Source organism: Myotis brandtii, unplaced genomic scaffold (genome assembly GCF_000412655.1).
Source record: "Myotis brandtii unplaced genomic scaffold, ASM41265v1 scaffold681, whole genome shotgun sequence".
Classification (NCBI taxonomy): Eukaryota; Metazoa; Chordata; class Mammalia; order Chiroptera; family Vespertilionidae; genus Myotis; species Myotis brandtii.
This window is the reverse complement of record NW_005370660.1, coordinates 2,250,530-2,267,322: the sequence shown is the minus strand read 5'-3', so window position 1 is coordinate 2,267,322 and position 16,793 is coordinate 2,250,530. Positions and strand designations below refer to the sequence as shown.

At 39.3% G+C, this 16,793-nt stretch overlaps 1 protein-coding gene across 1 annotated transcript; it reads left to right on the top strand.

Annotated features, from left to right (window-relative positions):
• The first annotated feature begins 343 nt into the window (after positions 1-343).
• LOC102239568 (mitochondrial inner membrane protein COX18) lies at positions 344-11,906 on the top strand. The gene is made up of 7 exons (XM_014529475.1): positions 344-415; positions 1,043-1,143; positions 1,915-1,945; positions 2,912-2,993; positions 5,732-5,856; positions 8,286-8,393; positions 11,705-11,906. The coding sequence occupies exons 1-7, from the start codon at positions 344-346 to the stop codon at positions 11,876-11,878; spliced, it is 693 nt and encodes a 230-aa protein (XP_014384961.1). The 3' UTR covers positions 11,879-11,906.
• Positions 11,907-16,793: the final 4,887 nt, after the last annotated feature.

Here is a 16,793-nt window from a genome sequence, read left to right as displayed (position 1 = left end):
GCTAGCGGTTTGCAAACTTGACCCCTGATTCAGGCCGGTCCGGCGACAGGCCCGTGTCCGGCGAGCCTCAGCCGCTCGCCCTTCGGTGCCTCCTTGTCTTTGGTGTGGGATTAGGATAGGAAGACCTTCCTGCCCTGCTTCCCGAGATTAGGAGGTCAAGTCACATATTATGAGTTTAAGTGCAATGAAAGCAAAATAGTATTCAAAATAGAAGACTTCAAAAAAAAAAATTGGCTTCAAAGATTATTATCACTGGGGGGAAAGCCTGGAAACAAAACCGAAAGAGATTCGTCAGCAGGATCAAGGCAGTGAGTTACTTTACAGAATCAACACAGGGCAGATAATGCAAAGTTTGGGGGCTGTCACAGAAAATATTAGAGGTTTAATTAATACCCTTCTGTTTCCTCAGTTGATGGTACTGGGAAAGCCAGGGTTGCAACATAAAAGTGCAGGCGCCGTTCTCATTTAATCCTTAGAATAACCCTGTGAAGTAGGTACTGCTGCACATTTTATTTATGGGGGAACCGGATCTTAGAGGTTAAGTAACTTGCCCAACAGCACACAGCTAAGTGTATAATCTGGAATTTGGATTTGGTTGTAACAGGATATCTTAAGCAATTTAACATCTTATGCTTAGACTTAAGGTTTTTTGACATGTTCAGTAGACCATAATTTTTTGTTTTATCCTCACCCGAGGATATATTTTTCCCCATTGATTTTAGAGAGAGTGGGAGGGAGGGAGAGGGGAGGAGAGAGAGAAAGAGAAACAGAAACATCAATGTGAGAGAGAAACTTTGATAGGTTGCCTCCCACATGCAGCCTGGCCTGATGGGCTGGGGATGGAACTGGCACATGCCCTGACTGGGAATCAACTCAGAACCTCCCGGTGGGAATGGGACGGCACTGTAACCACTGAGCCACTCTGGCTGGGCAGGAAACCAAAATGTTAAATGAGTTGAGGGAATAGAAAATAAAACTATGAGTGGCTATAAATAAAGGTCCTTTATGTGCTCATAACAAATTCTCCTTTTTCTTTAGCTAGGTGGACAATTTGCAACCAGAAATACAAAATATTGCACAACACCTTAACCATGAAGTTGCAGTTCGTGCAAAACAGTTGGGGTGGTCCAAAAGAGTTGCCAGGTAAGATAATTCTGTGCATATAAAACCATGAAAATATATGTATATAATGTGAAAGTGATTATGTTAATTGTAGGTTTGAGTATTCTGTAGCTTTAGCAGCAAAGTAGTTTTTTTTCTTTAGTATTTTAGTAAGTTTATGTGGCATGATAGTTTTATTTTTTATTTATTGATTTGCGAGAGAGAGAGAAAGTTCCCCTTATTTATGTATTCATTGGTTGGTTCTTGTATAGGCCCTGACTGGGGATCAAACCTGGTGTATTGGGATGATGCTCTAAACAACTGAGTTACCCGGCCAGGATTGGCATAATTTAGGGTGTCCCAAAAAAATGTATACACATGCTTTGAATAATTATAAAGGCAGTGTTTATAAACACATTTCATTTTCAAAATTGAGCTATGAGCTGTTAAACTGTGTATACATTTTTTGGGGACACCTTGCTTTATATGCTGGACTGAAAGCAAAGAAATGGAAAAACAAAGATAAGAAGGGCAAGTTTCTTATTCTTTCTTTTTCTTTTTTTAAAATATATTTTATTGATTTTTTACAGAGAGGAAGGGAGAGGGATAGAGAGTTAGAAACATCGATGAGAGAGAAACATCAATCAGCTGCCTCCTGCACGCCTCCTACTGGGGATGTGCCCGCAACCAAGGTACATGCCCTTGACCGGAATTGAACCTGGGACCCTTGAGTCCGCAGGCCGACGCTCTATCCATTGAGCCAAACCGGTTAGGGCTCTTTCTTTTTTAAAAAAATATATTTTTATATTTCAGAGAGGAAAGGAGAGGGAGAGATAGAAACATCGATGAGAGAGAAACATTGATGGGCTGCCTCCTGCATGCCCCCCACTGGGAACTGAGCCTGATCCTGACTGGGAATCAAACTGTGACCTTCTGGCTCATAGGTCGATGCTCAACCACTAAGCCTCTGGGGCCAGGCAAGTTTCTTATTAAAGAGACCCCATCCTACTCAAAAGACCTGCAATCAAATAATGACTGAATTAAGTACTAGAAGAAAGGTTTTGTGCAAGGAGTTGGGTCATTATGGAAAGTCAGGGAAGGCTTCACAGGATAAAGATACTGTGCCAGTCTGGTGCTTTAGTCAACAAATCATACAGGTTATTTTCCAAACTTCACCTTTTTGAAAAGATACAGTAGGCAGTAGCCCTCAGGAATGAGGAAGTAGAAAATGTGAATATTATAATAGGAGCAACTGGATAGCTAGGGTGCTGTCCATCCACTGTAATTACCCTGTGTAGTAATCTTTCTGGGGTCCTAGAAACCGTTACCCAAGGGTGCATGACCATAGTCATCCACTGCGAACTTCTAAGTCATCATGCTTCAGTCAACCTAAGCTACCACTTAGTTTCCCAAATTCTTATCCTTACTATACTGTGACATAGTGTTCACCATTTCACAGAAATGAGAAACACATATATATACATATATACATGGTTATCCATACATTTAACTCTATAGGTATACATTTGCCAACTATTTTCATTATGAAAGTGCTTCTCTCTAGTGTTAAGAAAACTTGACAAACCTGTAGTTTTGAAGTTTTACTGATCAGAGAAATCTCACAATTATAGCTCTATGCCAAAAGAACAGATTTACAGCTGCTCACCTGGGTTGTAAATACATCCTAGATAAGTTGGTGGCACCCTGGTGATGCAGCACTGGCACGATGATTGTTCAGCCACATCGTTTTGGAGATGGGTGGCTTTCTGGAAAGACACTCTGAAGGTTTCCTACATTTTCATTGGGACAGTCTTGGAAGGTGAAAGGGAGTGTGCCAGGTGGACAGCCAAGAGAGTGGGTTGTCCACACAGATGATAAAATCATTTCCAAAGGTATGCTGATGCGGAAGTCTGATTTGTTGGATGACCTAAGCCCAGTAAAACCTCAGATAGAAGATTAAGTATTCAACTGCAAGGCATTTTCAATTAGTTTTGCTTAATGAGGAAGAGATAATCTCTTAATTGTAACATGAACCTCAAATGGGGGAAATTTTTCTTCCTAATTTGCCCCAAACGTTGTTTTGGCTTTGTATTATATTCTGCATCAATGAACTGGAATCCAGAATGTTATTCATTTGTCCTAAATATTTAACAACTATGAACTAGTTTAGCCCATATCAAAGCCCATATCAATACTGAAGACAGTATTTCAGATGTCTCCCATCCCCATCCTCCGTTACCACCCTCCGCTCAAGGATAATATATATTCATTTTTAAAAACATAAGCTTGCTTGACTGTACTTGGTTGGAATGATAGAAGTAGTGCTTTGTAAAACTTCTATATTCTCTAAATTGTTGCATGTTGCCTTGTTACTATAACAATTTTTTTAGAAAAAATTTACTGATTGATTTTAGAGAGACAGAGGAAAGGAGATAGAGAGACATCAATTTTTGTTGCTCCCCTTATTTATGTATTCATTGGTTGGTTCTTGTATAGGCCCTGACTGGGGATCAAACCTGCAACCTTGGGGTATTGGGATGACGCTCTAAACAACTGAGTTACCCGGCCAGGATTGGCATAATTTAGGGTGTCCTAAAAAAATGTATACACACGCTTTGAATAATTGTAAAGGCAGTGTTTATAAAAATACATTTCATTTTCAAAATTGAGCTATAAGCTGTTAAACTGTGTATACATTTTTTGGGGACACCTTATTTTATATGCTGGACTAAAAGCAAAGAAATGGAGAAACAAAGATAAGAAGGGCAAGTTTCTTATTCTTTCTTCTTAAAAAAAAATATTTTTATTTATTTCAGAGAGGAAAGGAGAGGGAGAGTTAGAAACATCAATGAGAGAGAAACATTGATGGGCTGCCTCCTGCATGCCCCCAACTGGGGACAGAGCCTGCAACCTGGGCATGTATCCTGACTGGGAATCAAACTGACCTTCTGGCTCATAGGTCGATGCTCAACCACTAAGCCTCTGGGGCCAGGCAAGTTTCTTATTAAAGAGACCCCATCCTACTCAAAAGACCTGCAATCAAATAATGACTGAATTAAGTACTAGAAGAAAGGTTTTGTGCAAGGAGTTGGGTCATTATGGAAAGTCAGGGAAGGCTTCACAGGATAAAGATACTGTGCCAGTCTGGTGCTTTAGTCAACAAATCATACAGGTTATTTTCCAAACTTCACCTTTTTGAAAAGATACAGTAGGCAGTAGCCCTCAGGAATGAGGAAGTAGAAAATGTGAATATTATAATAGGAGCAACTGGATAGCTAGGGTGCTGTCCATCCACTGTAATTACCCTGTGTAGTAATCTTTCTGGGGTCCTAGAAACCGTTACCCAAGGGTGCATGACCATAGTCATCCACTGCGAACTTCTAAGTCATCATGCTTCAGTCAACCTAAGCTACCACTTAGTTTCCCAAATTCTTATCCTTACTATACTGTGACATAGTGTTCACCATTTCACAGAAATGAGAAACACATATATATACATATATACATGGTTATCCATACATTTAACTCTATAGGTATACATTTGCCAACTATTTTCATTATGAAAGTGCTTCTCTCTAGTGTTAAGAAAACTTGACAAACCTGTAGTTTTGAGATGATTAGTGACTTGGAGCATGTTTTCATATGTCTCTTGGCTTTCTGAATGTCCTCTTTTGAAAAGTGTCTATCACCCCATACTTTTCATAAATAGAATACTTTAACCAGTCTTGCTTATAAAGGATATAAATATACAATTTAAAATATTGAGTGTAAGCAAACTAACTGTGTTGAGAAAATAAATCTAGAAAGGAAAGCAGTAATACTGCTTCTTAGAGATCATAATAAAATTAGTGTTATAATTTCAGAATTTGGTTTCCTAACCAGGAATTGTTTTTGTTTATAAACTTAAGAGAACAGAAAAGCTTTCACAGTGATAAATGTAAACATTAATTGAGAAACAATATGAACTAAAGCATTTGTTTTTTACTTTCATTTAAAGGCATTTCTAACCAGAAAGTAATCTGAATAGATTCTAAAGAAGCAGCTATGCCTACATAATTATTTAAAGTTAAGCCTGAAACGATTATTGCTACTTCGTTGTTGTTATTGTTAATCCTCACCCAAGAATATTTTTCCATTGATTTTTAAAGAGAGTGGAGGGAGGGAGGGAGCGGAGAGAGAGAAACATCATGTGTGAGAGAGACATCAAAAGAAGGAATTCTTACCATTTGCAACAGCATGGATGGAACTGGAGAGCATTATGCTCCAATCCACACACCAACTGAACCTGCACCCCGGGTACATGCGCTTGACTGGGAATTGTGCCCTTGACTGGAAATTGAATTCTCAACCCTTCTGTGCGTAAGCCTATGCTCTAACCACTTGGCACACCGTCAGGGCACTGCTACATATTTTTATTTTTTTTCTCTCTAAGTCTGTTTGCTACAAAAAGCTGCTTGCCTCTTTCTCAATCCAGGAAGAACTGATTTGTGTTACAGAATGAGAAGAGCCTGAATAAAACCAATGCAAGTCTTTAGTTTGAGGGGCACCTTTTTGGAATTATTATCCTACATAATGTCTTGTGTATTTCCTTCTGCTGTTGTAATAAATTATTTTATTTATAAATTTTCAGCAGGTTTTTCTGTCCAGGAGCAGTTAGCAACTGGTGGGGTCCTATGGTTTCCTGACCTCACTGCACTGGATTCCACTTGGATTCTGCCTATCTGCATTGGTGCCATCAATTTAATAATAGTAGAGGTCAGTGGTTTTAAACAAGATTGTTTGCCATTTAAATTATTAGGATTTCTGTTGTTGCTGTTTTGACATCAAATATAAATGTGTTTGAGTCTTAATTCAGAGCTACTCATTGAAGGTGAGTAGGTAACGGGTGTTACCTACTTTGTTCAGGGAGTATCAGTGTTGATTCCAATTGCTGTGACAGTACCTTCAGTGCGTAAACACCAGCATTGTGTGCTAAATCCTGTCTGATCTTAGCTTCATCTGGCTGGGGTTCTGCCTGTAGAGCTAGAATTTAGTTTGGTTTCTGGTTGCAGGTCAGCCATCGACAAACTGACTGTCTTGGGTCAGTTCCTTAACCTCTCTGGGGGACAGAATGCTCATCATTAAAGTAAGAAAGCTGAATTAGAACACTTCCAAAGTCTCTTTCAACTTTAAAATTATATGATTCTAATACATTCAGTTTTGTGATTTGCTTTTGGTTAAAGGCGGTCATTAAGATGTCTAATCAATCTGGTTTTATTCCCACAATAGATTGGTATTTTGTGTATATGTTTAATATATAAATTTGTAGGCAGAGAATAAAGTCATTACCTGACTGCCATTTTTTAGTTATGCGATCTTAGAAAAATAATAGAATTTCTTTATAAGATGGAGTGGAAAAACACATACATATTCAATATGACCTCTTAGCTATGTCTTACCATTATCCCATGCTCCTTTACTCAACAGTTTATGGGAAGCGTGCCTTTAATTTCATAAAGAGCTGTTCTCAAACTCTGAAAAGAACATTGACTCTTTGAACTAGAAGAAACCTTAGAAATTATCTACCTCAGTTGTGATCTCATAGACTTCATGTCCACTGGTCTCTGGGAAATCTCATATACCTTTATTTTCTTAGACAAGAAAAATGAAGATGATACCGTAAGGTGTTGGGTGATAGTTTCTTGAGGAAAGACTCCAGTCTAAGTGTGTGGTCTAAGTGTATTTCCCTAGAGGGGAACCCAGCAGAGTCTTGTGAACGTGGTTGGACTTAGTGAATATTTGTTAGAAAGAAGGAAGTGATAAATACAAGGTCACCATGGATTAATGTCCGTCCTTTAGTCTTTACTTTATACCATCTACTAACCCAGTATGTATAGGTTTAAGAAAAGCTTATTCTTACTTAACATACACCATATTTCAGGCACTATTTTAATAGCTTACATTAATTAGCTCATTTTTAAAGAAATATTTTTTTATTGATTTCAGAGAGGAAGGGAGAGGGAGAGAGAGATAGAAATACCAGTGATGAGAGAGAATCATTGATTGGCTGCCTCCTGCATGCCCCCTACTGGGGATCAAGCCTGCAACCCAGGCATGTGCCCTTGACTGGAATCCACTGAGCCAAACCAGCTAGGGCTAATTAACTCATCTAATTCTTTTGACTAATTCTGTGATATAGGTACTATTACTATTATTATGTGCATTTTAAGGTGGAGAAAGTGAGGAACAGAAAGGTTAAATAACTTGCACAGTCATATGACCACTAAATACAGGGCTGCCAAGTGAACCTAGGAAGTTTGGGCCTAGAGTCTGGGCTCATAATCATTACTGCTATGTTGCCTCTTAAATAAGTAATCCATAAATTATAACTGCTTTCCCTTGCCTTGGTTATTCCCCTTTATCCATGTAGCCAGATCACAAATCTTTGAGATACCAAGTTCCTTCTTTATGCCAGGCACTGTACTTAAGTACCAAAAAACATACATACTACCTATCTTTTTTAAAAAAAATATGTTTTTATTGATTTGAGAGACTGAGACAGGAAGGGAGAGGGAGAGAGAGAAACATCGATGTGAGAGATCGGTTGGTTGCCTCTAGCATGCAACCCAAGCAGGGACTGAACCAGGAATCAAACCCCAGACCCTTTGGTGCACAGGATGATGCTCACCTAATTGAGCTACACTGGCCAGAGCCATAGTACCTATCTTGAAGGGACTTTCAGTCTTACAATCTTTAAAAACCATCTATAATAATAAAAGGATAACAAGCTAATTGGACCGGATGTCTTCTGGACGTCCTTCCTGACGAAGCCGGGCCAGAGGGAAGCCAGCCTGGATCCTGGGTGCCTGCTGGCGGCCAAGAGAAGGAAGCCTGGGTCCCGGGTGCTGGAGGAAAGCCAGTGCTGGCAGCCGGGGGAAGGAAGGCCTACTCTTGCACAAATTTTTGTGCATCAGGCCTCTAGTTGTCTTATAAAAATTATGCTGTGATTCTATTTAATATAGTTGAATCTCTTCAATTAAAGCTACTTTTAAGATTTCTGCATAATTATTAAGTTTTATAAAAGATAGATGATCAACCAAATAAACTTATCAGTGTTTTCTTTTTTTTCATTGGTTAAAATGTAAGTGAAGGCCATTTTATGCATTTTAATAATTATGGTGTGTGTATATATTCTGCCCTTTTAGATTGTTGCTCTACAAAAAAGTAGAATGTCTCGTTTTCAGACGGGTGTTACCTACTTTGTTCGGGGAATATCAGTGTTGATGATTCCAATTGCTGCGACAGTACCTTCGGTGAGTAAACACCAGCATTGTGTGCTAAATCTTGTCTGACCTTAGCTTTATCTGGCTGGGTTCTGCCTCTTCTACTGAGCTTTCTCTGAAAACTCAATCCCTTACTGGTTTCTGAGTTTTTCTGTAATAACTAATTTACTGTCTCTGTCACCGAGTGACACATATTTCTTGGGATTGATTGACCTTCCTGTATGTGAATGTCTTAACTCTCTTACTAACTCAAACCTTTTTTCTTTTTACAATTTTGCAAAGTACCTTGCACACTACCCTGAACAAAGTATTTGCTCTGTTTGATTAGGTGATATATTGAATTGTTTCTGTCTATATAGACTTAGTTAAGGAATTTAGCACTTAAAAAAGAAGCAGACTTTGTGCCAAGTCCATATGTGTTCATATGTAATATTATTTAACCTCATACAGCTCTTTATGAAATAGGTACACTTGCCCCTATTTATTTATAATTAAACTTTTTTTTAAAGAATATTTTTATTGATTTCAGAGAGGAAGGGAGAGGGAGAGAGAGATAGAAACATCAATGATGAGAGAGAATCATTGATCGGCTGCCTCCTGCACGTCCCGCAGTAGGGATTGAGCCTGCAACCCGGGCATGTGCCCTTGACCGGAATCGAACTCAGGACTCTTCAGTCCCAGTCCACAGGCCGACGCTCTATCCACTGAGCCAAACTAGTGAGGTCTGTAATTAAACTTTTATAGAAATAGAGAAATTGTTATGTTTGCAGTTATTTCATATTTTTGGTCTTTTGCTTATTACCCATGGATACTTAGTGCTAAGAAGGCAAAAGCTGTGTCAGAGCCAACACATAGACCATAAAGTAGAATCTATTTGTTGCTGATAGTTAGGGTTATATCAGCATATGTAAAGTTTTTCATGTTACTTATCTTAGGAATCTGGAATAGTATGTATTCAGCATCAAACATATATTACTGCCCTAACCGGTTTGGCTCAGTGGATAGAGCATCGGCCTGTGGACTGAAGGGTCCCAGGTTCAATTCCAGTCAAGGGCATGTACCTTGGTTGTAGGCACATCCCCAGTAGGGAGTGTGCAGGAGGCAGCTGATCGATGTTTCTCTCTCATCGAAGTTTCTAACTCTCTATCCCTCTCCCTTCCTCTCTGTAAAAAAAAAAAAAAAAAAATAAAAAAAATATATTTAAGTGTATATATATATATAACTAAAGCTGTCCCTTAGACATAATATTGTCATTACTCCTATATAAAATAACTAAGTTTCTACATGTCTTAAATAGACATCATTATGTCTGTGAGAATTAATGAAATAACACCAAGTACTTATAATAATTTTCATATAATAGTAGTATTGTTGTAAAATACCCTATAAAATAGAAAAATACAGGTTCACGACATTTCTTGGGAGAAATAATGCCAATTATAACTGAGGAAACCCCCAGCTCAAATAAAATAAGGGCAGTGAAGTTTCAGTGAGGGTCTGGGTTCAAAGTGAGTAACACATCTGAAAAAGTGTCTTAAATACCCAAAAGTTTATTCTCTCAAATATAGGAAATTCAGTTAGGCAGCTTAGTGTATCTCTTACAAGACATGAGAGACCCAGCCTGCTTCTCTCTCTCTCTTTTTTTAATATATATTTTTATTGATTTCAGAGAGGGAGAGAGAGAGAGAGAGAAACATCAATGATAAGAGAGAATCATCAATCGACTGTCTTCTGTACACCCCTTACTGGGGATTTGAGCCCGCAACCCAGGCATGTGCTCCCAACCAGAATCAAACCTGGGACCCTTCAGTTACTGGGCCGACCCTCTATCCACTGAGTCAAACCAGTTAGGGCTGCTTCTCCTAATGCTCCACCATCCACAGTCTGTAATGTCTGTCCTTCAGGCCCCAGTATGGCCGTGATGGCTGCCGGAGCTTGTCTCTGCAGGAGTGGTAACAGGGTGCTTCACGTGCAGTGAGCGCTTGGAGGGAGCCTTGCCAGCTGTCCCACCAAACACTCCTGCTTACCTCTTAGTTACCTGGCCACACCTCACTGCGGAAGAGGCTGGGAAGAAGTCTTTCTCTTCGCCATGGCAGTATACCTTTCTGGAAATTAGGACTTTATTACTAAGGAAGAAGAGTGATTTTTAATAGACAGCTTATAGTCTGTACAGTTGAGTTCAGGGTACTTTTTGCTTAGTGGATAAATCAGATGATGGTGATAGCTAATGTTTAGTCAGCATTGACTTTGTGCCAGGAACTATTTGAAGTGGTTTGCATATATTAGCTCTTACAATTCTCCCAACAATGCACTGAAGTAGCTGCTGCTGTAATCTCCACTTTAGTGATGAGGAAACTTAAGCCCAGAGAGGTTAAGTAATTCATCCAAGGTTACTCATCTGTTAGTGGCAGAGCCTTACACATCCAGGCAGCTTGGCTCTTGCTCTTAACTACAATGGTAATCTGCCTTTGATGATGTGTTACTTTCTGCTCCTCAAAACTTGCTTTTGGAACAAATGCAAGTGCTTAATATGGACCACACACTGCTTTACCATCTATTTGAGTTATCTCATTTATTCTTTACAGCAACCTTCTGAGATAGGTACAGTCCTGTGCCCATTTTATAAATGAGGAAACTGAAACAGAAGAAAAATAACTTACCCAAAGTCAAATAAATGGAATTCAAACTCAAGCAGTTTGACTCCAGGGCTTGGACTCAACCACCACATAGTCATGCCTCTGGGTTCTGGTGACCTTCTGATGCCAAAGAAAAGTTTGTGTGGGATTGTTTTGAGAGGCTGTAGGACTTAGTCACTGACCTACATAATCAATCTGGATGGTCGTACAAAAAAGTGAAGATAATGCTGAGCTATAAGTCTCAGAAAAGGCAAAGATAATGCATTCCTGACCATTCTTAGCGACTGGTTACTAGAAAAGTTGGTAGATAGATGACTATATGGAGGAAAGTGAAGTCTAGGGAGGCTAAGTTTGCCATCATAAATGGCTGTACCTCTAGGACCCTACCTCTAATTATGGCAGTTTGTCAGGACTCTTGGTGGGGAAAAAGCCAAAGAAGGGCAGCAAGACCTCTCTTGGTCCCTGGGAGCTACTCTGTCATCCACTTTCTATCACGAATACCTCTCTTTTTGCTTTTTGGTCTTCCTTTCATCCTTCTTTCTAACCTATTAGACCCTTCACAGATATCTAACCGCCATTGCAGGTCTTGTTTATTCCTAGTGTACTTCTATTTGCAGAGATTATAATTTTCTTTGTCTCTGAAGCTTGGTGTCCGTGGAGAATGAGCGGTGCTAACATTCATGTCCTTTCTTTTTTTTTTTACAGTCACTTGTTCTCTACTGGTTATGCTCCAGCTTCATGGGCCTTTCACAGAACTTGCTGCTGCGTTCTCCCAGGTTTCGTCAATTTTGCCGTATACCGTTGACCAAGGGAGATTCAGACACTCCTTATAAGGACCTCTTTGCTGCTTTCTACGCCAAGTACATTTCAAGGAAATGACATACTTTTCAGCGATTTTGAAACAGAAGTATTACTAACACTTTAATATACTTAGAAGATTTATTCAGATATGATTTAATTTGCCCTTATTTAAAATCTTGAGCCCTAACCGGTTTGGCTCAGTGGATAGAGCATCGGCCTGTGGACTGAAGGGTCCCAGGTTCGATTCTGGTCAAGGGCATGTACCTTGGTTGCGGGCACATCCCCGGTAGGGGGCGTGCAGGAGGCAGCTGTTCGATGTTTCTCTTTCATTGATGTTTCTAACTCTCTATCCCTCTCCTTTCCTCTCTGTAAAAAATCAATAAAATATATTTAAAAAAATAAATAAAATCTTGAACTCTGTGAAGTATTGTGTTAAAATATGATCCAGTTATAATTGACAATACTTAAAATCTATTAAATGCTAGTATGTAGGTGGCATGTTTGCTTTGTATCCTAAGAATATAAAAGTGCCTGGTTCTGTTTATAGAATTACAACTTGCTAGAGGTGGTAGAAGTTTGGAGAACAGGACTAGATACTAAATGATGTCAAATTGTACTGAATAGTCCCACCCATGAAAATTATATAAAACAAGAGAATCCAATGAGGCATTTCTAAAAATTTTGGAGGTCTGAATGATCATATTCCTGTTTGAACATCTAATAAAACGATGTTTTCTCTTTAGAAAAATCCTCAGACTGACAACATGGGGGCCTTCAGGCCCTGAAATGCCTCTGGTGGCTCCCAGTTAAGAAATCTTATTTGAATGGAACATACATTAGCAGTGAGTCATTTTGTGATTTTTTTAGAAAATGGACTTGAGATACATGGTGGTAGAGGAGTCCATGCATGCAAGAAAGTACCTAATATGGTAGGTGGTGTGGCTTCTTAACCACATTCTGAAAGAAGACAGACAGTGTACATTCCTTTTCCTAAGATTTAAGAAGACTGAAATACAAAGTATGGAACTAAGTACTACTAGAGCAAAGTGAAACATCTTAAGCTTAAGCTTGTTTAATCAAAGGAGGGTAAACCAGATGGACTATTGATTTTGGAGCTGATTTTATAAACTTGTTTATTTGGGAGGATTAAGTACTCTAATGGGTTTAAACAGTGGTAGATGTTTGATATAGGAAAAATTGACAGGTAATATAAATTGTGGACCCAGTAGTCTGCTTGTTTCACTCAAAAAGATGATGAAATTAATTCTGGTTGAGATATTTAGGAATAAATTTGACAGGCATTTGAGAAGATTACAAATTTTCATTGAGTTGGAATGTGAACCTGTTTCTGAGATGCCCTATCATTCCATCTTATGTTTTACAATAAAAACTAAAATGAGCCCAAACCAGTTTGTCTCAGTGGATAGAGCGTTGGCCTGTGGTCTGAAGGGTCCCAGGTTCAATTCTGGTCAAGGGCATGTACCTTGGTTGTGGGCACATCCCCAGTAGGGGGTGTGCAGGAGGCAGCTGATAGATGTTTCTCTCTCATCAGTGTTTCTAACTCTGTATCCCTCTCCCTTCCTCTCTGTAAAAAAAATCAATAAAATATATTTTTTTAAAAACTAAAATGAAGTTAATAAGTCATTTCTTGAGTGATGTTTATTATATCTTAGCCATTTTGGTTGCCATGTTATTGCAACTTACTGAGAATTTAGAGGAAGCAGTTGAGACTAGGTTCTCTTTTCATGACTTCCCAGCCCTGGTTTATGATTGAGACAACCCTACTTCCCAGTAAAGGAATTAAAACTTACGTATAGTCAGTCCTCATTCGCAGATTTTGTATTTGCCTACTCGCTAAAATTTATTTGTAAACCCCAAATCAGTACTCATAATACTTTTGATGACATTCTTGGACATACACAGAGTAGCAAAATATTTGAGTCACCCGAGGCACATTTTCCCAGGAAGTCAAACAAGGCAATGCTGTGTCTTCATATCTCAGCTTTCAAACTAAATAAGTGTCCTTTTTCTACTTAGTGCTGTTTTTTTTCCTCATTTTTGTGCTTTTTTTTTTATTTCTCTATTTAAAATGGCCTCTAAGTGTCATGCTGAAGTGCAGCCTAGTGTTCCTAATCACAAGAAGTCTGTGAAGCTTCTTAAGGAGAAAACTCCTGCATTAGATAAACTTCATTCAGTCCAGAGTCTGTTGGCCATGAGTTTAAGGTAAATGACTCAACAATACATTGTATTAATGGTTGACAAATGTGACCAGAGGCTCACAGGAACCTCACTCTGTAGGAGTGGTTCAGTATTCATTAATTCAGTCTTTGTGCTGACTTATGAAAATAACTACCTCGAATAACTGCAACATATACCAGTACAATCAAGGAAGCAGAGCTAGAAATGTGTGTCCTCGGTTACAGCAAAAAGAGGAGGGGAGATTTGGGGACAATTTTGGTTCTCTGGAATAAGTTGGCTCTTGGTATATGTATCATTGTGTACTGATTCAGATATTTTTCTCATGATGGGATGAGGGAAGTCAGCCCCCTTCCATTGACTACTCAAAGAAGTGTGTCATTTTCTTAGAAGTGAAAAATAAAGGCATGCTTGACTCTCCCTTTCAAATAGGTAAATCTCCTTTCATGTGCACACTTTACCTTATTTACTGTGATTCCCCTTGATGTCATGTTGTACATTTGTATCTTTTTTCATATGTATATTTTACCTAGTTTCCTATTGCTCTCCCATTTTCAAACTTTTTGAATTGCTTTTCCAATGTGTACAATAAGTTTATTTGAAAAAACAAGGCCCTTCTTTCCAGATCTCAGAATAATTTCTGATAGAGTTGGGAGTGACTGAGATCTTGGGATATATACTCCTGTATAAAGAAAACCAGTGTGTTATAAACTGGGGTGAATCAGTCACCTGACTTCAGGCTGGTAAATATCCCCCTCATTTCTTTCTCCAGGTGGATTTTATAGCAAACTAGAGGCCTGGTGCATGAAATTTGTGCATGGGTAGGGTCCTTAGGCCTGGCTGGCGATCAGGGCCAATCGGAGCCTTCCGGCTGCAGGCCGGGGCCTTCCTTTGTTCTGCGCCGCCCCCTGGTGGTCTGCACACGTAACAGCGAGCAATCGAGCTCCCAGTCGAACTCCCGAGGGGACACTTGGCATATTAGCCTTATATATACATAGATAACTCATTTCAGGAAATTCTGATTCTGTGATATTTGACCTTATTTCCCCAACAGTTTGTCACCATCTGGAGCAGTGGTTGCCAACCTTTCGGACCTCACAGACCACCAGTGGTCCGCGGACCATCGGTTGGTGACCGCTGATTTGGAGCACTTCCAGAGCCTGAAGTCAGGCAAGGTGGGTACTAGATGAGCACAGAGAACATGCTGTTAAGGTCCCTTGACAACTCCCTGTTGGTTTCTTCTAACTGCTGCTGAGGGACTCCTGGCAGAGTTCAGTCCTGGGCCCTGCAGAGTTCAGAAAACCTTTTGTCTTTTTAGGGGGACCATAGTCTACTTGCTTGTACCTTCTCCCTTGCTGAAAAGGGAATTTTTTTTCCCTGTGGGTCTGTGGACAGGGTTCATTGTTTTATGGGTGTGTCTCAGCCCAAGAGTCAGGAAGGGAGACTCACTCCTGGACCAGTGTATATCATGCCATTGTGATACCTGAGCTCAGAATTCTGTTAAGAGATGGAACTGGTTTACCTGGAATTGACCCAACATTAGTTTTCCTTGGAACCATTGTGAGAGAAGACCTAAACAGTCCTATCCTGACCAAATGTCATATAGGTGGGAACATGTGGCTTTACAGAAGAAAGTCAAAATCCTTGATTGCCTCCTCACAGATAACCCAGGAGAGACTATAAAACTACATGAAGGACCTTGAAGAGAAAACCAAACGGGGAGAAGCACTCAAGAGCTTTAAAAGCACTCAAGAGCTGAAATCCAAACCCACACATCTTAGAAGAGGTTCAGCCAGTCCTCCTAGACCACACTGGGGAAATTATAGTTTAAGGGGAAAAAATTAGTGCCCAAATAAACCTCAGTAGCTTCTCTATTTTGCACCGATACTTCAATCACCAATATGTCCCCATAGTTTCCTCCTCTGAGGATCCCAAGAATCACTTTTTAAAAATCAGAATCACCTTTTAAATTGCTTCAATATCAGATTAAGCCCCGAAAACAGCAGGAATGAAGACCCCAGAAAAATATTAAGAAATTTTTCTCTTTTAGGGTGATAAGTGAAGTTACAATGGTGTTTTGTGTGTGTGTGTGTGTGTGTGTGTGTAGAGAGAGAGAGAGAGAGAGAGAGATACATGCTTGCTAATTTCTGTTCTGATTGGTCTGCAGGCTTCCTGTCTTAGCAACATCCATACATTTTATTTTTATTATTTTTTAAAATACTTTCTTTTATTGATTTCAGAGAGGAAGGGAGAGGGAGAGAGAGAAACATCAATGATGAGAGAGAATCATTGATTGGCTGCCTCCTGTATACCCCCTACTGGGGATCAAGCCACAACCCCGGTATATGCTCTAGATTGGAATCAAACCTGGGACCCTTCAGTTTGCAGGCCAATACTCTCCACTGAACTAAACCAGCTAGGGCAACATCCATACATTTTATTTTATTTTTTTTAATTTTTTTTAATTTTTTATTTTTTTCAGATACAAAAGATATTACCAATCCAAGTTTAATGTCAAAATCTACTCATTTTTTTTAACATTAAGCAATTATGTTGGAAGGAATAGATAAAAACACATAGATACGTTTATAGAAGTCTCTCCTATAAAAATTAATTAATTGAAAATTCTACCCTTTATCCCATTTCTCTTTTTCTGTGTATCTTTCTTTTTTAATGACATCTTTATTCAGATTATTACAGTTGTTCCTCTTTTTTCCCCCCATAGCTCCCCTCCACCCAGTTCCAACCCAACGCTCTGCCCTTACCCCCCCCCCACTGTCCTCATCCATAGGTGTAC

What these genes read in the sequence shown, in the direction of transcription:
- LOC102239568 (XM_014529475.1), top strand. Translation starts at nt 344, where the DNA reads ATGCAAAGTTTGGGGGCTGTCACAGAAAATATTAGAGGTTTAATTAAT. An exon ending in TGGTCCAAAAGAGTTGCCAG is followed by an intron (nt 1,144 to 1,914) that starts GTAAGATAATTC and finishes TTTATATTTCAG; the next exon opens with AGAGGAAAGGAGAGGGAGAG. An exon ending in TGATAAAATCATTTCCAAAG is followed by an intron (nt 2,994 to 5,731) that starts GTATGCTGATGC and finishes ATAAATTTTCAG; the next exon opens with CAGGTTTTTCTGTCCAGGAG.